Genomic DNA, 22882 nt, shown 5'->3' with positions numbered 1-22882 from the left:
AGAGATGATCCTGTAAGTATTAAACATTGTGCCATACGCAGTAATAGCCCAACACTTTAAAATAAGAACCAAACTGGTAGTTTTTAGACGGAATATTTTAACCTTAAAATTATATACCTATATATACACATGTGATATGCTGCCTATTAAATTTAACATTTCAAGTAACTTTAATGCATTTAGCAAACATTCAGCCAAATATTCTTTCATGAAGAGATACTGTCCTTAGAATAAAAAGTTAAAGAAAGGCTTATTTAGACACCAATGTCTGGACACGGTGCGAAGCCTGAAAGTCCAAGCAAAATCTGCTGGACTTCTCAGAAAAGGAATATTGATTTGTAACCTACTGAGTTGTGCAGATACAAAAGTGCTTAGCATGACAAAATTACCAAAATAAAAACATTTTAAAAGTTATTTGGTTCTAGCAATATTAACTATTCTGTACTTTAGGATAGTTTAACATTTGCATTTTAAAGTTTCTATAAATTTTCTCTTTTTAACAAGTTAACAAAGCACACAAAAAAATAGTTCAAACTATAATCATCTGTTATTTTTCATCCTGGTTAGCTTATCACAAATAATTCAACAAAAGAATGCCTGAATACTCAGCTCTACTAAGATGCAACATTTGACTGGATCCAGCATGTCACCCGTTGTTTGCTGTACTGGACCCTAAGACAGGCTCCCGACAGACAGGACACGTGCAATTCTCTGAGAGCCACCGGTCGATACAGTGGATGTGAAATTCATGCATGCAAGGTAACTGCCTGAGCTTGTTTCCAGTTACGTAGTCACTGATGCAAACACTACAGGTTTTCCCTAGTTCGCTATCGATACTGCTGTGCTCATAGTTCCGGGTGGAAAGATTGTCAATCTGCTCTTTGGTTAAACCACGTATGCGGTCATCATCCTCCCTTTCATTAAGCAAGAAGGTAGCGAGGTGAAGGATAGGTAGGGTGCCAGTTTCGACTAAGTTACTTGAATTTCGCGACTGCCTGCCACCTCTGGGGCACGAGGCGGGGTGTCAGGGCTGTCTTCTCGGGTCCACCTGCCTTGGGAGGACCCTCCCCTGTGCTGGCTGACGGCCGCACCGAGGAGACTCACTTCTGAGTGTGTCTCTGGCCGATGCTGACCACTTGTCTGAGCCTCTGACTCATATTCGGCCTCCACTAGAGAACTCAGTTCTCCAAGTCCATTCACGATCTGCCTTAAAACTGATCGAAGAACCACTGATGATGGTTCAGCGAGCTCATTCTCAGAAATCCTATGAAGAGGAACAGTTAAGGTAGTGACGGAGGATCGCATACCTGAGCGCTCTGAACGAGAGCCGGTGCGCCGAAAGCCCCCACTACTGCTTTCCACAGTGATTGTGTCTTCTGGCAGCCCCACCCTAGATCGAGTTCTGTTTGCAGTACTGTCCCAGTCTCTGCTTTCTCCAGGAGGAATCCTTCTCAGTTGAAGGTTCATTGTGACTGCTGGATGTCGTCGTGCAGCAGTGGAGGACCTGCTGGACTCTCCTTCTTCTTCTCCTGTGGCTCTTGACCCAAGTCTTGAGTTAGAGAATGGAGTATATGCGGTACCTCTGCCTTCTCGGTCTTGCTGTAGAAAGACACGAGATCTACCTCTCCTCCTAACAGACCGCATACTAGTTTGCTGAAAGGGTCTACTTTCCCTTTGTGGACTAGGATAAACAGTGCCACTTTGCCTCTGAATTGGTGACCGGCTTCGGCTACTGCGTAATCTTACTGGCTCTAATCTTTGGTTTGTATTCCTCACTGTGACGTTGGTTCTAGCCCCATTTTCCCAAACATGGGCCGCTCCAAATCGCTGCCCCTCCCTTTGCCTGAGTTCACTACCACCTGACGGACGACTGAAATTAGTGCGTGGAGCACTAGTTGTAGGGGTGCCAACCGCCCCCCCAATTCCATTTCTTAATCTTCCGAATGCTGACAAAGATCCTTCTACTGAATTCCGCCCCCTCGATCCAAGCCTAGCTCTCGGAACGCTGGCACCACTACCACTGAGGTTCCCTGCAGCTCGGCTCCTTGTTCGCCTGGCCACAGGACTACTTGATCTCTGCGGCCCGTCTGTAGTGTGATGTTGGCTGACATCTGAAAGTGGAACGCCCACATAATCTTCGCCATCCATTTCAAATTCTCTATCCTCGTGATTGATGTGGATTTCCAGACTAAGCTGGAACTCTCCACTGTGTGGGTTTGTTCGACTCCCAGCTCTCCAAGTCTGGTTCCCATTCTGTCCACTTCGAGTTGCGTTTCTCCTGAGAGGAAAGGTGTTGATCCATTCCAGCAGAGACTGTTCACGTGAACTTTCTCGAGGGACCCCTGAGTCTGGAAAGCAAACCAAATCAACTTAACATCAATTCCTAAAATCTATCTTTAGATCTTTACTGAAAGCTTGTAAGATAAACTAAGTTTTTATTAAATTAAAAATATAGTTAAGAACATCAGTGCATTTTAATGAATGAAAAACGGCCAAAAAACTGAACTTTCTGAAAGAAAGGTGTATACTATAAGCATACTATAATACACACTGTATCAAAATTATAAACTTTTAAATACTATTTGTGCCAAGGTGTGAAGAAATCCTCACTTTTGCTTTCTATATGCCTGTTATTGGCAAAATATTAAGGCAAATGAAAAATATATCCAGTATCAAAACTGTACATTTAAATTGCTTTATTGGGACTTGCCTGGTGGCACAGTGGATAAGACTCCACGCTCCCAATGCAGGGGGCCTGGGTTTGATCCCTGGTCAGGGAACTAGATCCCACATGCATGCTGCAGCTAAGAGTTCGCATGCCACAACTAAGGAGCCCACCTGCCACAACTAAGACCCGCTGCAACTAACTAAATAAAAATAAATATTTAAAAAATTGCTTTATTCATATGGCAGTATCAATAAAATACAGTGGCAAAACTTATATATAATTTATCTTGAATTTTTAGAATTCTTTGGTAAAGGTAACTCAATCTTTTTTGCAGTTAGGTATTTTGGCAACCTTAAGAATTTTATCCTATTTCTCAGAAACTGCCAAAAATGTATAAGTCAAGAAATATGGCTTTATGAGTAAAATGTTAGAACCACATTATATCTTCGTACGAAGATATGAAACGTCAGGCATGTTACTTAAGTTCTCTGGCTAAATCCTTATCTGTAAATTTGATAATAATCGTATAGATGTCAAAGGATTATCATGAGGATAAAATAAGATACTGTATATAAAATGATTAGTATAATATCTGGCACATAGGAAGCACTCAATAAATGTTAGCCATTATATATAATACAATAAAATACATTCTCTGTTCATTTAGAACATGAGCTGCATGAAGACAATGAGTTTTGCCTTATTTTACTCACTGTTAAATCTGCAACCTCTACAACAGTATTTGGGACAAATCAGACTGTCAGTTAATACTGTTGAATGAATCGATTTAGAAATAAATGTGCCCTGGGACTTCCCTGGTGGTGCAGTGGTTAAGAATCCGCCTGCTAATGCAGGGGACACGGGTTTGATCCCTGGTCCAGGAAGATCCCACATGCCGCGGAGCAGTTAAGCCTGTGCACCACAACTACTGAGCCTGCGCTCTAGAGCCCGCAAGCCACAACTACTGAGCCCATGTGCCGCAACTACTGAAGCCCGTGTGCCTAGAGCCCGTGCTCCACAACAAGAGAAGCCACCGCAATGAGAAGCCTGCGCACCACAACGGAGAGCAGCCTCTGCTCACTGCAACCAGAGAAAGCCCACACCCAGCAACGAAGACCCAACACAGCCAAAAATAAAATAAAATTAAAAATATATATACATTTAAAAAAAAAGAAAGAAAGAAATGTGCCCCTAATAAACTTCTTTGAGTATGACAGTGCTACTGTGGGAAGCTTTAAGTTTTCCATTTTAACCAGTGGATTATATAAAGTACAAAACTCAATGAAAAGCATTCTAATGCACATTAGCTACACAGACTTTACCAAGTTCACTCTTCTCAAAAACAGTTGTTAAATGAGACTGCTTTGATTTTATTTCATTACTCCAATCTCTCATAAAAATTTTTTTTAAATATTAAAGCTAAACCTGTTAATCAGCTGCTGGCATCAATAAAAATAGCAACTTCAGCCATATTCTAAAGGTATAAGCTATTTCACATGTGATGAGTACATTTTCCATTAAAACATATTCAAAGGACCAGTATTACCAGCTATACCAATATAGTACAATTTGCATATCTAAACATAAAGAAGAAAAAGGGTTAATATCCACTTTGCATTTTAATTTGCAAAAAGATATTAGTAAAGGGCAGGTAAACATTAAGTCATTCTAGATGCCACTTCTTTCTTTAATTACTAGAATATAGTGATGGCAGTGTGTGAAAGAGGTCACTCATATCTCACAAAATCCGTCACCCCATTCTTCCACTGGAAATGCACTGCAGTGGTCCTGTGAACAACCTGGCATCTGGGTGTGGCCCCGGGACTAAGTTCTCATCCATCGAACGGGAGTGGAAGTGAGAGAGCTCATTTTCAGGCAGGGGCCTGGGCCTTCTCTCGGAACCTGGAACTGCCAGCTGGAACCTAGAAGTGGCTGTGACTTAGCTTGATCACGCAAACCATACCCTGGAGCAGCAGTCAGTGCCCAGTGAACCTTTCTGCAACAGTGGAGATGTTCTGTACCTGTGCTGTCCAATACAGAAGCCACTAGCCACAGGGGACTATTAAACACTTGAACGTGGCTAATGTGACTGAGGAACTGAATTTTCAATTTTATTGAATTTAAATAAGCCCATGTGGCCAGTAGCTACTGCACTGGACAGCACAGTTGTAGAACCACTGTGCTGGCTGTGTGGGTCCCAGAAGGCTTTATGGATTAACGTGTGTCTGCCCTGGACTGTGAGCACAAAACAAAAGTAAACTTCTATCTCATCAGCGAATGCATTTGGGGTTTTTAATAGTCTTCACCCTAACTAATACCATGATCTTGATATAATATGTGAAACTACTACTAATGAACACCTCTGGAGAAGGAAGTAGAACTGGTAAGAGGGACCTTAAAAGTTGGCTTTACCTTTAACTCTATACACTTCTGTTTAGTTTGAATTTTGGTTTTTTTAACAAGTGATTTGTTTTTTTATAAGAACTTCTTATATTACGACTTAGTGTCTGTTCAGTAAAATGACACAACACAAAACCAATAAAACAAAGCAACAAAAATAGGTTTTCCTGACTCAGTCTTTCTGTATTGTTCTGTATAAATTTTTAGAAGCTAAGTTTAGTTATATTACTTAAAAAAAAAACAGTAGTGTGTAAATTCTTAAATTAAAAAGAACTCTGCTGGTAATTAATTGTATACTATTTCGTACACATGAGCTCCCTGAAGGCAATAGGTGTGTAAGACATCTTTATATGCAGCCCCTGTCCTGTATTACCTAACTATACTGCTCGGCATCTAATATGTAAATACTACCTGAATGATTATCACATTTAATCTGGAAAACACTAAAAACAAACATTGTACAAGGTCCTGTAAGTTCATTTCTGCAATTACTCCAATCAAACCTGTTCCTATGGAAAGGAGCCTACAATACCTCTGGTGTTTGTCCCATTTCTCAAGTCAGGCTGAGATGCTAGCTGTTCCCTGACTCCATCTAACCGTTGTTGTAATTCTTCTGATGTTATTTCTCCTAAAACAATGGAAAAGTGCCCACTAAAATTAAAATCTTTAAATTACTAAGTTTTATGAAAACTCATGAAGGGTAAGACTAATCTTTAGCAATCTGTAGAAGACATTCTATTGTTTTCATGTTCTATAAACTGAAGACAGCAAAAAATGTTTAATTCATGCAAATACACATCATTTTTGTTGTTTCATTTATCAATGTTTTATTTAAATTAAAATAAGATTTAATTTGAATCATTAATGAAGTGCTCCTAGTTGATATACTTAGGAACCTATAAGCTATAATTCTGTGGATTTTCGTCAGAGTTAAAAAGAAATTAAGAAGGGAGTATTTCCAGAGAAAATTTCAAATCTTTATTTATTTGAATTGTACCTAGTTCATTATATGGGTAATGAATGCCCTTCATTATATGGGTATACAGAATGCAAATATGCAACACACAAATATATACAAGCATACAAGTTTCAATTAGTTCATCTGTGAAATTAATTTGTAAAAAATGAATGGAGCACATTGGACTTTTGGGGAGTCATTAATTCAGCTAAATAAATAAATGATAAGACCTCCAATGAGTTAGAATTAGGTTTTAAATGAATAATATTTTATTTGTACAAATATTACTTAAGAGACATAGGACCACATAAATATCTGACACTATCATGTACATTAACCTGTTGGTTTGACACTTGTGTAACAGTGCTATAGGTTCAATATTCTTACCTACTTATAAAATACAGAAGTAAGCCAGTGATTTTCTATGTTGTTATGTTACAATGCTCTTAAAGTCACAAAAACAGTACACTATATTTTGAGAGAGGGAAGATGGGGTAAAAACCCCTCCTTATTTTGAAACTTCTACTAATGCTGAAAAAGGTATTTCCTCTTTGACCCATCTCTTACCAGGGGTGCCTAAAAGATTATGGTCTCTCATTAGCCGGTAATCTTCATCACTGAGATCATTAATAAACTGATAATAGGCTTCTTCTCTGTGGAGACGCTCTTGCTGCCACCTTCTCTCGTTTTCATGATGACTCTGTTCTTGAGATGAGGTTTCTTCACCACCACCATCTGATCTAGATCTAGACCAATTCATGCTGAGATTCCTGGCTTTCTGTTCAAACAGTATATACAAAATTCAAGGTATTAGTCATGGACTACATATGGCTTCATATTTTAACTTAGTTTTTTCATTTTCATTTTAAAATTCTGTCCACTACTCAAATACGTCATATGCCAAATCTTGCAGTGAAGAACTTACATATAAAATGAATAACGGCTCCTAGGTGATAGAACACAACTGGACCTACTTCTTTGCCTAAAGCCATCCTCTAAGTCAGATTGGATTTGGTTGCACCACACATTTCTCACAGCTGAAAATCAAAGTGATTATCTCATTTTTTACGTCTTTGACTCTCCTGTTGGCCTAAAAGCCCTCACTGATGTTCCAAATATCTGGGTATTTCACATTACCATAGAAATCTTAAGCTTGAATTATGCACATTCGTTACTTCATAAGCAAAGGACTATTGGGTATCAGAAGGGTATCATTTACATTTATTTCCAGTAAGGGTATTCTTCCCAAAATAAAGTTCATAAATGTAATATTACCCCCCCTGCACTTTGCTGAGGTAAAAAATAACTTAGCTGAACACACTTGGAGTTGATTTTCCTTACAGCTAACAGGAAACAATACTCTGTGCACAGCTCTGGGGATTGTAAAAGCACATAAGAGCCTTTGGGTTTCCCCATAGGAAACCTTGTTCCTAAGCCTGGAATGGTTAGTCCCGGAGGTCTCTGAGTGCCAGTGAAACTTCCTGACCTTGCTAGGCAAACACTGCTTTTGGATTATACTGAAATGTCATTCCTGAGAAGTTTACTTTTAAACCATAAGGAAATCAAGGGAGGAAAGTATTTGTTTCATAAATATCTCAGAATTTCTTAAACACATCTATTTACTAAGTTGTTAAAGCTACAGTTCTCAACTGGGAATGCACATCAAATTCCCTTGAGGAAATTTTTTAAAATACAGATGCCCAGGGCTTCCCTGGCGGCGCAGTGGTTGAGAGTCCGTCTGCCGATGCAGGGGACACGGGTTCGTGCCCCGGTCCGGGAGGATCCCACATGCCGCGGAGCGGCTGGGCCCATGAGCCATGGCCGCTGAGCCTGCGCGTCCGCAACGGGAGAGGCCACAACAGTGAGAGCCCCGCATACCGAAAAAAAAAAAAAACAACACAGATGCCCAGAGCTCACCCCCAATCCTAGGTCAGAATTTTCCACGGTAGGGCCCAGGTCTACCTTCAGAGCTGATCTGGGTGTTCTGTGGCTGAAATAAACCATTCCTTGACGATTTCTGGTATGTCACTAAAGGGTACGTGTCATACAGCACATGACTTCATAAAGGCTGCAGGATCGAATGACCAGGTGACCAGAGAAGCAACTTCGGTAACTAGGACTCAGTGTTTAATAAGCAAACTACTTTAAAAACAGAGTGAAATTAGCCTACAAGTCTGAACTATTGTATGAGTTAGCAACTAACCAATCTCATGCACATTCTGACATTAAATTACAACTTCCAAGGATTTTTTCACAGTGATCCCTATGTCATTTTTTAAAGGAAAGATCTAGTAGCACTATCCAGTCACATGCAAATTAACATCAAAAACTCCACATTTCTTTCCATTTTCAGAATAATTAGGACTAGACCATCGTTAGCAAAGAGCATATTCGGTAGGTACAGCAGTAATAAGGTTTCTGTATTAAACAGTTTAAATATCTGAAACCTACCATAAAGTCAAGCTACTTTAATATTATTCAAAACTTTAAGAGCTTCTCCTTAAGTGGTCATGTTCTCGTACAATTAACCACAATTAAGTCCACGTGAATACCTTACTTGCCTTTCAATATGCTTTTAATATATGCAATGGTATCCATCCTTCCACTCTGTGTGCTTTTTTTGACAGCTGCCCATCCTAAGCGATAAAAGGGAGCTGAATTATTCAATAAGTTGCCTCTTTGAAGGCTAGGAACGGCTAGTCGTCTCCCAACTCTACTGTAAAGTCAAGGCAAAATCTCCAGTGGATTCTGTTAGAAACTCACCTAGAAAATGAGATCCCCAAACAATTAGGTCATGGAAATCTCCCTCACGGCCCGTTTCTGCCACAACAGAAACTAGGCCTTTCTTTCCTCCACCGTCACCCTTCCTGGGATGACAACTCTTCTCTCAAGGCCTTCCTTCCCACGCCGCTCCCACTCGGGTGTTGCCAGGCTTAGGGGCCTCCAGCTTACTTCTAAACCTTCACTCGCTCGCCACCCTTGCCCTCCGCCCCGATACTGGTTCCCTTCCTGGAAGTTGCGACGGAAGCTCGCGCCGGGGTAGGGCCAGCAGTACAATAAACAAACTGGACTCGGGCCCAACCAACCTCTCCCCAACCGGGCCTGGAGTAACGTTTCCCTTAGCGACCTAGATTCTCACAATGAAGCCAGTGACGCGGGGCCTCGGAGCCAATCACCGGCCAGGGCAGGGCATCTAGACCGCAGGTAGCCAATCAGGAGAGGCGGGGCCCAGGGAGGGCCTGCGGTGACGCGTCTCCCGGAAGCCGCGGGGGGCCCGGTGCTTCCCCCGAGCTCGCTACGCCGGGGACCTGGCCGTCTTCCCGCTACCTGGAGAGAAGCGTGCGGCCCCGGAGGCTGTGACCGGGCGGCGGGCGGGGCTCGCATCCGCGCCTCCGGAGGCCGCTGCGCCCTCTGCTCGTCTGCTGAAGAGAAGCCTGCTGCAGCGGGACGGTCCAGCCGGAGCGGAGGCTCTGGAGGAGGGACGGCAGGCCCCACCCGTATCTCCCTACGGCCGGGCCGCCCCCTGCGCGACAGGAGGCGCTCAGCCGCCGCCGGGCGCTCGCCGGTGCGTCTGGAAACTGCGTCCGGTGGGATCCCGGATGCCGCGTGCCGCGTTCCGGCTTTCGGCGCTCGCGCCAGCGCTGATGTCACGTGGACGCCTCTCCAGCCGGAGTGCGGCGGCCCAAGGACGACTTGGGCTGGAGTGCAACCCAGCGGTCTGTTCCTGTCCCTTGACTACCTGGGTACCACGTAGATGACCACCCAGGCGCTTTCCCTCATTGCCAATCGGAAATTACAAACCCTAATCAATTCTCGAGTGCCTTTACTCGGGTTTCAGTGAAGAAAGTGAATTCCCGCTAGGAATGCGCTTTGAACCCACGCCCCTCCCCACAGTCGCGTCTCTGGTTTTATTTCTGAGATGTGACGCTTACCAAACTCGCCTCACCACTAGTTACGCCCTTGACTGAGTCCCTGCCCAGCCTGGTATAGGCTCCCCGACTTCCCTACCCTCTAGAAGGTTTAATCATTGCACCGTGCTCACCGTGCTGTGATTCTTCGTTCGTTCGTTCATTCGTTTGCTCGTTCATTCATTCATTCATTCACTCATTCATTCCTGCCTTATCTTTGGAGGAGCTAATCTATCCCGGCCCTCATGCTTAGCGCCTGGGTAACAAACTTTAGCATCCATGAGCTACCAGTGTAGTAGGGGTGGAAGGGACAGGGTTTTTTAGAAATCGGCATATTGTTGTAGATACGAAAATGGAAATATACAAACGATGCAGTCTTCAAGGCCCTTCACGATATCTCTGCTGTATACCACTACAGACTGGGCGCTTCTTGGCATTCTGGAACTACTTGAAGTTCAATTAAGCAACCCTCAACCCCACTTTTTCCTTTATCTCCCAGGACTCATTTCATATCTCATGGTCAAGGGATTTTTTTTCTGATACCTCTGAAGTGGCACTCTAACCCCAACGTCCAACCACGCATAAAGCTAGGCCCATGTCCCTAGTACGGTGGCTCCCATAGCTTCCTCTGTATAATTATTTTAGCACTTACTCATTTACTTAACAAATATTTACTGGGTGCCACTAGGAATGAGGTGCTAATGCTAACAGCAGAAGATAAGACAAACCAGGCCCGTGCCTTCCTTTTGAATGGAAAAAGACAGCCACTGAACGAGTACCTACAATGATTTTCTGTTCTTTTATAGTTCTCTCCCATCTAAGAGTCCAAACTCCTTCAGTTCAAACAAATGGATTTATTCATTTTTAGAGTCCCAGAGCTCAGCATGGCACCTGGCACAAAATGCCCCTCAGCCAACTGCGTGGATGAGCAGAGAAAAATGCAAACTTGTTACAAACAGGATTAATGCATGTTAGTACAATGACCTCAGGAATTCTGAGTACACGTCTGAGAAAATCACATGTGAGATATCCAAAATTCAAGCAGAAATCATTTTAAATACCTATACGAGTTGTAATGAGTGTAATACGCCATCAAGTGCAAATACTTTAAAACGTTCAACCGAAAAGACGTGTATATATCCTAAGAGTCAAAAAATATAAAGTCTAATCAAGTGATTTACCTGGTGGGAGGCTGCAAAGTTCTGTGGATAGATAGTCAGGTAATGTATGGAACTTGAATCCAATACCTTGCTTCAATTTTGTAGCCCAAGACAAAGTGACTATAAAAGAGTTGTACATATGATAATTGGGACAGAGAGATGGGTCATTCTGGATTTCCATCTCTCATAACCTGCCAAAATCTTTGGTCTAATTAATCTCGTTTGCTGGGATGCTGCCTCGCCTTTTTAGTGTGTAGGCGTCTTTTAACTCCAGGACTTTTTACAATGAAGAATAAAAAGGTATAAAAGAATTAAAACCATAACATTAAAAGGATTTTCTGAATATTTGCTATTTTATATACTTATAGTGTTTAAGTGATTTTGGCTTCTTAGAATGACAGCCTTAATTAAAATTTAAAATCCAAACTGAGAGGTTGATTTAGACTTTTATGTTCAAGTCTTTTTTTTTTTTTTGGCCGTGCCGCCTGGCTTGCAGGATCTTAATTCCCCCACCAGGGATTGAACCCGGGCCCACGGCAGTGAAAGCCCCGAGTTCTAACCACTGGATCACCAGGGAATTCCCTTAAGTCGAAATCTTAATAAGTTTGTGGACAGTATAAGAACAGCTAAGAAAAATTTAGGCTCATCATATTGTTTTCTGATTAATTTTAAGATTATTATTTAAGGATTCAGGAAGACATTAAATCCAACATTTGAAGTACTATAAATGAAAAAATATTACAGTTATAAACAGTTTAAAATGTTTGTTTGAAGATGATTAATTAAATAAGTATTAATTAAATAAGTATGTGAATGAGATCTAAATTTAGTCAAAGTCTAATTCCAAATGACTGTTAAAGTTTACTTATTACTAGAATAATGAGAGCTGTAAACTAGATTTAAAAGCCTAAGGTTTAAGTAGGGCATTGAATTGGAATTTGATAAGTTGAATATTAACTGTTTACAGCAAAGATTTTTTAAAAGAGTATTTTATTAATTTCCTCTTAAAATATATTTTTAAAAGAGCTTTATTGAGCTATAATTCACATACCATAAAATTCACCCATTTAAAGTGTACAATTCAGTGATTTTTACTATATGCACAGAGTTGTGCAGTCATCACCACAGTCTAATTTTGGAATATTTTCATCACCCCTAAAAGAAATCTCACACCCATTAGCAGTCATCCCATTCCTTCCCACCCCACTCCCAGCCCCTGGTAGTCACTAAGACACTTTCTGTCTCAGTGCATTTGCCTATAGGACATATCCTGTAGATGGAATCATGCAAGGGCAGCCTTTTACACCTGGCTTCTTTCACTTAGCACTGTTTTAAAGGGCCATCCACATTGCAGCCTGGGTCAGTGCTCCATTCCTAAAGAGAAACTTCTTAATAGCCTTTTTCTGCACATGAAAACCACTTTCAAGGACACCCCCTGTTATGGGTTGAATGTGCCCCTCCACTCATGTTTTGAAACCCTAATCTCCCCCCGCCCCATCTCAGAATGTGACTTAATTTGGAGATAGGGCCTTAAAGTGTTAATTAAGTTAAAATGAGGCTATTAGGGTGAGTTCTAATCCTATCTGACCAGTGTCCTTATATGAAGAGGAAATCTGGACACGTGAAAAGATACCAGGGATGTGTGTACACAGAGGAAAGGCCATGTACAGGCACAGCAAGGAGGCAGCCATCTGCAAGCTTAGGAGAGAGACCTCAGAAGAAACTAAACCTGCTGACAGCTTGATCTTGGACTTCCAACCTCCGGAACAGTGAGAAATAAATTTCTGTTGTTTAAGCCACTCAGTCTATGGTGTTTTGTTATGGCAGCCCTAGCAAACTAATGCACCCCCTACATCAATAGCTTAGAGTTTTACTCTAACAGAAATTCCTCCAGATAGAAGCATGTGCCCAGGGAAATGGAGCACTCAAGCTCCTAAACCTGTGTTCTAGAGATGTCCATCATTTCCTTTCAGAGAACCTGCCAGCTGCTTGGAAGGACCCACTCTAGACCATGTGACCCCACCTCTCTGGCCATGGCTATTTGAGATAAGGTACCTGTTCCAGATTTTCTGGGAATTTGGACTTGTCATGGAGATATTGTCGGTTAACTGTGAGTAAAAGAACTGAAAGGTCATAGAGATGAAAAGGCTAAGACCTCTCAGATGGCGGCCATGAGCAAGTAAACAGTAATTAGAAAAGGAACCGAGAGCTTGCCAGTTCCCTAGGGGCTCCGTTACTTTGTCAGCAAATGGGTCTGTGTGGTTCTCCTATGCCTTTACATCATTCTCTGTCTTTAATTAGGTGATTTTACTGGGGTTCTTGCAGCTAAAAATTCTTCCTCTGAATCAGCCAGGATTCAAGGCAGGATGCAAACATCACTTTACATTTTTAAAGCAGAAAGGTATTTGTTACAGGGAATTAGGCGCCTACGAAATCATTGCAATGGACAGGGGAGTGTGGGCTGTGGGTTGAGCCTCAGACCAACTCCCACATACGTTCAGGACCGACCTCAGAGGCGAGCTACCACTTCTGAGGTCGCCACTGGAGTCCCGGGTTCAGGAATGTCCGGCATCAGCTGCTGTAATCCAGCGATCTGGAAGCCAACAGCAGAAATCCTCCGTTCCCAGAGCCATGGGTTATCTCTTAACACCGTCAAAGCTGGGAACCACGCTGAATCACTACTGCAGAAAATCCTCACACTCCAGAGCCTTGCTCACCATCAGGAAAACAGCCCAAAGTGGGTAGAAATACAGCTTCTGCTTCAGCTCGGTTTTCCACATCTTGTTGAACACTTTTAGCTGGCAGAACCTGATTTGCATCCAGAACTGTGGTTGCAGGAAAGCCTGGGTAATGTCATTTTTCGTGTTCCAGGCTTTATACAAGATGGCACACCAGAAGAAGGGAAGAATGGAGGTTGAGCAAGGAGGTTGAAAGTACCCAGTGTCATTCTCACCCATCTCACCTATCCAGTGCGGCCAGAGGCTGTCTTGGGTCAGGTTCTCTAGAAACAGAGCCTGAAACAAGGATTCTTGTTCAAGTGATTTTATGAGGGGAGTGCTCTCTGGAAAAGGCGAGTGAAGGAAGCAGGACTGGCCAGGAAGACAAGGAAATAAGAATGAGCCTCAGCTGATCCCACACAATTCACCAGCAAGTCTTATCCAAGAAGGCCAGCTTTCTGTACCCCCATTACCCCTGGATGAGGTCTTCGATGCAGGAGGACAAGAGAAGGTGGCATCTGGAATGGTTATCCAGTGCTCACAGCAGCTGGGGTACAGATGCACTAGCTTATAAGTGGGTTTGGGCAGGGTGCTGTCTTCCACCTTTGCAATGTTCAGATTGCTTGCTTTTTGCATAAAGCTACTCCATCTAAGCACAGTTTCTCCAGAATTCTTACTAGCCACAATTTCTGGGAAATTTTATAAGAGGAGGCTGATGGGCCAAACTACAGTCCCTGCTGCTGCAGCTGGTCTCAAGGCCATAACTGATACTATTAGACATGATGGTTTAGTTTCTAAGTTGTCCATAAAGCTTAAGTGGTAATTGATTGAAATTCATTTTTCATTTTATTTGATCCCTACTGTGCCTGACCTGTAGGTTTATCCTTTTCTTTTTTCAGTTCTTTGGTTATCTGTGTGACCTTCTGCAAATTACTTAATCTCTGCATGCCTCAATTTCCTAATCTGTAAAATGAGTATAACCATAGTACCTACCTAATTCTGAGGATTAAATGAGTTAATGCCTTGCATGTAGAAAATATTCTATAAATATTAGCTGCTATTACTATTATATTATCATCTGTCCTAGGTTGGCTCCCTCCTACCCCCCAAAAAGCAGAACCTTAGGCAAGGATTCATGTGAAAATGATTTAGGAAGTGTTCCCAGGAAACACCAGTAAGGGAGTGAGGGAGTAGAATTGGGGAAAAAAGTAGCCTAAGTCAGGGTTTAATACCAGTTTGGACCTAAATTCAGCGGGACACAGGAGACAGTGCAGGTTACCCCAGTGTGGTCCCAATCAGAGGTCATGAGAGCTGGAGTATTCATACTTGCACTCACAGTCACTAAGGTGGGGGTGAGCTTAATTCCCAGAACTTCAGTTTTGTGTGTGAAAAGGTGTTCCAGTAGCCTAAGAGTGGTAGCTCCACAAAGAGAGAAAGAAATCTGAACAGATATGGTCAGAGCATTGACTTGGCATCTGCTACACCATCAATACTATCACCAACATCACCATCACCATCTCCATCTCCATCATCATCGTCACCACCACCACCATCACCATCACCCTCATTAGCATCATCACCATCACCATCACCGTCATCACCATCACCAACATCACCACCACCATCACCATCTCCATCATCATCACCATCACTGTCACCATCATCACCATCACCAACATCACCATCTCTATCATCAACATCACCACCACCATCATCACCATCATCATCATTATTGTCATCACCATCACCATCTCCCATAAATCACACAATGGTACCTAGTTTGAAAGGCATTGTGTTAGGTTCTGGGGACAAAGAGAGCTATAAAATGCAGGCCCTGTCCTTCTACACCTTAGAATCCCATTGAAGAGACAGGATAAACACACAAAAAGAAGTATACGCAAAGTGCCAAATAAGTGTAAACAGGGTATTGCTATGGGAATGTATTGGCACTGGGTGATAAGTTAAGATCCCAGAAGGACCTGAGTTGGATATCAAAGAGGGGGTAGGGTTTAGAGAAGTACAGAAGAAAGGGGGAATGTGGATAGGGAAGGAGGGGAATGACGAATGTTTCAAGGAGAATCGATAACCTCGTCCTAATGTAGCGGTTCTCAACCTTGAACGCTCATTAGGATCACCAAGGAGCTTTAAAAATCCCAACAGTAGGGGCTTCCCTGCTGGCGCAGTGGTTGAGTCCACCTGCCGATGCAGGGAATGCGGGTTTGCGCCCCGGTCCGGGAAGAACCCACATACCGTGGAGCGGCTGGGCCCGTCAGCCATGGCCACTGAGCCTGCGTGTCCGGAGCCTGTGCTCCGCAACGGAAGAAGCCACAGCAGTGAGAGGCCCGCGTACTGCAAAACAAACAAACAAACAAAAAACCCTAACACCCAGCTGTAGCCCAGGTCAATTACACCAGAATTGCTAGGGTGATTCACCAGGTGTTTCGAGAACCACCGTTTTATTTGATGGGAAGCAGCACAGGGGAAGCTGGCTAGAACCGCACTAGAGATAACAGAAGAGCTCAGATTGTGGGAAACTTAGCTATGTGGAGCTAATTAATCTAATTCTAACGTTGCTATTGCAAGCTGCCTTAAGGTATTTTCATGTCAGGCTAAAGTAAATACAGAGGCTGGAATATTAGAGGAAGGAGCTTGAACTTTATGCTGTAGGTGATGAAAGGTCACACAGGGTCCTTGAAGATTTCTGAGCAGAGTAATGATGTAAATAAAACAGCATTTTAAAATTTAAACAGGATGTAGGGTTTCAGAGCAAGAAGGACAATATCTGATGGAACTTGACCTTGGCTGGTAAGGGGGAAGGGCTACTAAGGGTGAAAAAGTCCCAGAGGTTCTGGGCATGGAGTTGCACGGAAACAAATAAGCCCAGGTATCAAGTATCAGGTGGTTGCAGAGATGACCTAAGCGTGTTTATGTTGGGTAAAAAGAGAGCTCTGTGGCTCACAGGAGATCCAGTTTTGCGCAGAAACCAGCCAGAAAAGACTCAGCTTTTCTCGTGATTGGGTCTGAGTAACATAGTCCAGCTACCTGGAAGGTGAAACATATTGGAATGAGAGGAGAACCCAGAGTAATGTTACACCTTGAAAAACTGAACACAAACCTAAACGGTGTTCTAGAGATTACTTGCTACGCTGTTGTGTGGCAAAGTAGATTTTGAACTGAAAATTAAAGTCATATGCTTATTCAAGAAAAACAGGTGCCCAGCAGAGGAAAAAAGGACAAGATTAGAGTACTGAATATCAATTTAAAGAGGTAAACTTTCTTTAATACTTATAGAACATGAGAGCAGAATTCGTCGTCAGCAAATGGGAGAGGTTTTCAGTTTGGGATGGTCTTACCGGTCACTGGAATGGGAATCCCTTAGCTAAGAAAAGAAGAAATCATTTTTAACCTGTTATATTATTTTTTCAGCTGTCTGTTTTACTTAGTATGTATTTGATGGAAGGGTCTTGGCTCCATACACAGATATTAATGAAGCAAGGAATGAGGGTAGGTATTTATTTTAAAAATTAATTTGCAAAAAATTAAATGAAAAACTTCAAGCTCGTATTAGGCTATAAGAGGGGAAATCCCGTCTTCATTTTCCTCCTTACCCAGCTTACTGTCATGGTCTGTTATTCTAACTACTCCACTGCTAATACTCCTCACTCCCCGCCCCTCATCTTCTTTTCATCATACCCAGCTGGCAGGGCCCTAACCCCGGATGAATCCAACATCTGTCTTTTCCCGGTCTCCACCTGGGCTGTTGAGTGCCGGTGATGAAAATCTCACAACAAGGCAGATGGATATGGATACAATGCATAGCTGCACCTGCAAACGGGCCCTTGACATTGGCTAGAAGTCCTACGATGATCTGCCAGCTCTCTCTCTGATTCTGCCCAAAGATTGTTTTCAACCCACAGTCTTTTCAGATATGAAACCATTGCTTTCTCTCCTTCCACCCATCTGCTCATTCACAGCAGGTGAACTTTTCTTTTACCTTCGAGAGAAAACCAAAGCCATCTGAAAGGGAACTACTTACACCAGATCTACAGATTCATATGTACCTGTGCCTGGGTAGAGTGAAAGGCATGGATGATATCTTGCACTTCCTACTAACAAGAGGTGGAGTCCACTTGCCCACCCTTTGAATCTGGGCTGGTCTTGAGTCTTGCTTTCACCAGCAGAATGTGCTAGAAGTGATGCTGTGTGAGTTGTAGAGCTCAGGCTTCAAGAGACCTTACACGCTTTTACCTTTGCCCTTTGAGAGCCCTCCCAGGCAAGGTAAGGAAGTGTGAGATTGACTGCTGAGAGGGGAAGTGGGTTAAAAGGCTCTACAACCTTGCGCCTGCCCACCTCTTTGTCCTTATCTCACACAACCTCCCCCCTCACTCATGACACTCCTATCGCACAAGCCTTCTTTCTGCTCCCTGGCTCCCAGCTCAAGGCCTTTGCGCCTGCTGTCCCTCTGATCCGTCCACCTGGACCACTTTGCTCCCTCCCCTTAGCACCTTTTGCTCCTCATCGCTCAGATCTCAGCTGAAGCCTCATCTCAGAGCGTCTCTGGCCATCCGCCCAATTTAAGTAATCTCCTCCCGGACCCACTTTGCATCTCATTGCCCTGTTTTACTTCTTCGTGGTACTTCGAGCTTTCTCCCTCCTCCTGTGAGCTCCCCACCCCCTGCTTCCTCATCCCTCCAAGTGAAGGCGCTCTCATATTCTGATATGACCCTGCCTCTGTGGCCACACTTCACTGGTCCAGGATGCGCCCCTAACCTAGTTGGTCCAGAGCCCTTCCTGGGATTTTCAGAATGGGAATTGAGAAGCAGAATCTATTATTCTTTAGTGACAGGCATCTTACATCAAATTCAGCAACTGTTAGTGGTCATGTGTCGAGTCATGGGGAGCGAATGACTCTGTGAGAACAAATGACACTCACATGATGAAGGGGAGAAAGGAAGTTATTTTTGAAAGTGTTTTTTTGGTTCTGACTGTTTCTAAGGTCTAAATTAAATGCTGGATGCTTATATAGTTGAAAAACTTTTTGCATCAGTATTTTCTTTGAAAAATTATAGAAGACTAGAGCGTTGATTGGTTTAACTTGCTATTTCTTGTGTCTAACACTACACTCAAATATAGATGCTTAATATGTGCTTTTCGATAATAAAGGTGATGAGTATTCTACCTGCAGGATGGGAGAGTAGATATTTTCCATTTAAATCACACTTTGATACTGAGTGAGAAAACGGAATGAAAAGTTGTAGAGACAGCAAGTGATCAACACCGAGAAGGCCTGGTAGGACTGTTACGTTCATATATCACGAAGCACCAAATCCTTCTGCGTGCTGCAAAAAAGTATGTGTTCAGAGGCAGGACTGAGGAAAAATGCCAAATGGTTTAAAATGACTGCCCCCCTTTTATTATTATTAAGGTCCATTTCAATCTTTATAGAAACCAAGCCAGTGACACACATTCTAATTCTAAATAATTCTGCAAACTATGTCCTGGGCACTGTGGGGAGACACAAGATAAGTTACAGACTCAGTCATTAAGGTGTTTATTAAAGGAAAGATATATTTTTTAAGTACATAAAATAAATGACTACAGTACAAGTTAGCTGTGATGTTTCTATGTGAGTTACAAATAAAGTGCAATGGTGCCAGGGCTGGGGTAGGAGTTCACGGTAGAGGAAGTTCATATTCAGTTGTAAGAACCAGAAAAGGCTGCATGACTAACTTAGGCATCTGAGCTGTATCTTGGAGGATGGGTAGGCCTGCAAAGGTCAGAGATGGTATGAGGAAGCATCCAGCCTTTGAGGATTGGACAAAGGTATACTTGGCATGAGCATGAAGCACACTGAACAGCTAATGAAGGCCTGAGCTCGTAGGGTTGGCAGGAAAACAACAGAACGTCTGTCTACTGGCATCGCTGTGCTGGGGAATTGGGAGGTTCAGGACATGGTATGGTATGTCCAGTTTCAGAAATTTTATGTTTGCGATGACAGCACATTATCCCCTGAGGCTGAACAGGAGGCAGTGGAAATGTGGGGCTGGTGTCTGAGAGGCATGTTTAGACTGGAGATGTTAAATTTAGAATGAAAAGAACCGCATTTTAAGAAAAGAAGCATGAGCGTGATTTGCGCATTGTCTGGGACATGGACCAACGAGGGTCAGAGACTCTACCGTGTCACTGGAGGTCATTGTGGAGCAAAGAGACATGATGTCAGGATGACCGGAGGCTGAAAATCAAACTGAAACTGCAGCTCTTAGTCCCTGATGTGTTCAATTCAGTCAAATAACAGTTAAGTCTGAACCTGATTCTTTGATCTATAGCAGGGTCCCCAACCTTTCTGGCACCAGAGACTGGTTTCATGGAAGACAAGTTTTCCACGGACGGGGGTGGGGATGGTTTCGGGATGATTCAAGTGCATTATGGTGAGTTGTGCACTTTATTTCTGTTATTATTACATTGTAATATATAATGAAATAATTATACAACTCACCATAATGCGGGATCAGTGGGAGCCCTGAGCTTGTTTTCCTGCAACTAGATGGTCCCATCTGGGAGTGACGGGAGACAGTGACACCTGAAATGTGTTGCTTATGTCCAGTCTACTCCGTAAGATGCAGCTTAATTGTCACTTAATGGCCACTCACTGACATGAGTCTGCAAGCAATTGATTTATTATGGTCTCTGTGCAGTCAAACCTCTCTGCTAATGATAATCTGTAGTCGCAGCCGCTCCCCAGCACTAGCCCTACCGCCTCACCTCCACCTCAGGTCATCAGGCGTTGGATTCTCATAAGGAGCGCGCAACCTAGGTCCCTCGCATGCGCAGTTCACAGTAGGGTTCGTGCTCCTAAGAGAGTCTAAAGCCACTGCTGATCTGACAGGAGGCGGAGCTCAGGTGGGGAGCGGCTGTAAATACAGATGAAGCTTTGCTCACCTGCCCTGGTTCCTAACAGGCCACGGGGTTCCAGTCCATGGCCTGGGGGTTGGGGCCCCCTGATCTACAGGAAATCCTTTCCAAAACCAGGTTCCCTCCCTCCAGTGTTTGGAAGACAAGCATGTGCCCCAAGGGCTTCCCAGCCCATTGCTTTGGCTCTGCTGGCTGCTTCTTACCTCTCTTAACTGCGTCTCCGGCTGCTGCCCTTTCCTTTCCTCCAAGCCTGGACACAGGCTCCACAGGTAAGACCCAGCTGATATCTCGGGGATAACAGAAGGGAATAACCACACAGAAAAGAAAAACCTCAAGCTGGATATTAGATATGACTGCTCCTAACACATGAGCCAAGCTCCCCTTTAAGGGGCCCTCGTGGCTCTCTCTTCCTTTGCTCCCCATCGTGATGCTCCTTTAAGGGGCCAGCTTACCTCACACCACCGTGTGCCCCCGACCTGGAGTCCAGACCCCTAACTCACACCATAGCTGCAGAGAGCGAAGCAAGCCTTTCTCTTGCCTGGTCCGAGGCTGGCGTCCTTTCCTGCCCCGGGATTACTCATAGTAAGAACACTGTTAGTTAGCTTGACTATAGTAATCATGTCACTATGTATATGTGTATCAGAACGTCACGTCGTACTTCTTAAATCCATACAATTTTTATTTTTAAAAAACACTCCGTTTCTTCATGGGAAGGTCTTATCTTCATCCACAGGGTGGACAGAGTCAAAGCAGTGGTCAAAAGTACAGTTTAAGAAGGCAGAGACCTTCAGGGTTCAGGAATCTCGTGTGCAGGGGCTGTGGGAGACAGGTGCAGGGGTGAGGTGGGGCAAGCCCAGTCTCATGCTTCTTCACAACCTTTTCTCTAGCGTGGTGGTTTGGTTTCTCAAGGTCTATGAGTACATACTTGGACAAAAAGACACAGCACTGAAGAAATACAAAATATATATGTTTCAGGAAGCGTCTACTCTAAAACCATATTTAGGAGAAAAAATTGAATTCTGTAACTATGCAAAGGAGCAGTCCTGCTAGAGAATCACCCAACTGACGTCACTGAGTGGAAACATAGAACGCCCCAGTCATGAAAGCTTAATTTTCTGGTGCACTTACTCTAAGCTGAGGGCTTTTATGTCTCCATTTTGCAAAGAAAGGAATTGAGGGTCCAGGGACACACTGCTAATACATGGCACATCAAGATTCAAACCCAGGCCCACCTAACCGGTCAGTGTGCTTAAACACCAAACAGTATTTGATGTACTAGGAAAAACAACTTCGTTTAAACCAGTGGTGAAGTCACTATTTTCTCCAGGGAAATCTGTATAAGAGCCCTTCTGAGGATTTTTCATAAAATGGTATCATGGTCATCATTTGTACATAGATATTTTGGACACAAACATCCTTACTCATTAATTCGACAAATGTTTCCTGTGCACCAAAATCAAGCCGTGATACTAGGTGTTATGGAAGATGCAAATATTACTTCCTATAGGAATTTAAAATCGAGCAAGGGAGAGGAAATAAAAGACAAAACAGAATTTGATGGGTACCACAGGAAAAGTGAAAAAAATGTGTGATGGAGGTTAAAAATGGGAGAGATTATATGTCCTTTGGGAGGTGGGGAGCTTTCGTGGAAACGATAGCAATTGGGAAAAGTAAAATAAATATAAATACAAAACATAAAATCCAAAAATGAAAAACAGACGTCTAAATAAGGGGGATAAAACAACATGAGGGATGATTATCAAGATATCAGGACTCCTCCAGCTGACACCTTTCCTACCTTAAAATTATCCACGGTTTCCATGGATTTAGATCCATTGCTGTAATCATGGCTAAAAATTGCCGTTCGTATGGGCAGTGGTGCAGAGGTCATACTCAAAATAACGTCCCCTCTGAAAGGATGGGACGCACTGGGATGGTCGCCTGTCACAAGAGTGATACTTTTCAGGAGCAGCGTGGCCACACCTCGCTGACTCACTTTTACTGATGTTTGTAATGTGTGTCAGCACATTGCTATCTTTGTGCAGCCCTTATCAGACTGTGAACGACAAGAATACACCAAGTAATAGTCTGTGACCTGTTGACCAATACTTCAATTTTTTTCGATAACGATAATGCCCTTTAAACTCTGGAGTTCGGAA

At 43.1% G+C, this 22882-nt stretch overlaps 1 protein-coding gene across 1 annotated transcript; it reads right to left on the bottom strand.

Annotated features, from left to right (window-relative positions):
• Positions 1–646: 646 nt before the first annotated feature.
• On the bottom strand, positions 647–8624 carry RNF6 (ring finger protein 6; the record flags this gene model as incomplete). Its single annotated transcript, XM_079721877.1, is given in 5 exon segments — positions 647–1011; positions 1014–2348; positions 5601–5696; positions 6594–6800; positions 8584–8624. Coding segments are annotated over 4 exon segments (1989 nt in total). The 5' UTR covers positions 6787–6800; positions 8584–8624.
• Positions 8625–22882: the final 14258 nt, after the last annotated feature.

The sequence above is a fragment of the Hyperoodon ampullatus genome (assembly GCF_949752795.1).
Source record: "Hyperoodon ampullatus genome assembly, chromosome: 16".
Classification (NCBI taxonomy): domain Eukaryota; kingdom Metazoa; phylum Chordata; class Mammalia; order Artiodactyla; family Ziphiidae; genus Hyperoodon; species Hyperoodon ampullatus.
This window is presented reverse-complemented; position numbering and strand designations above follow the sequence as displayed.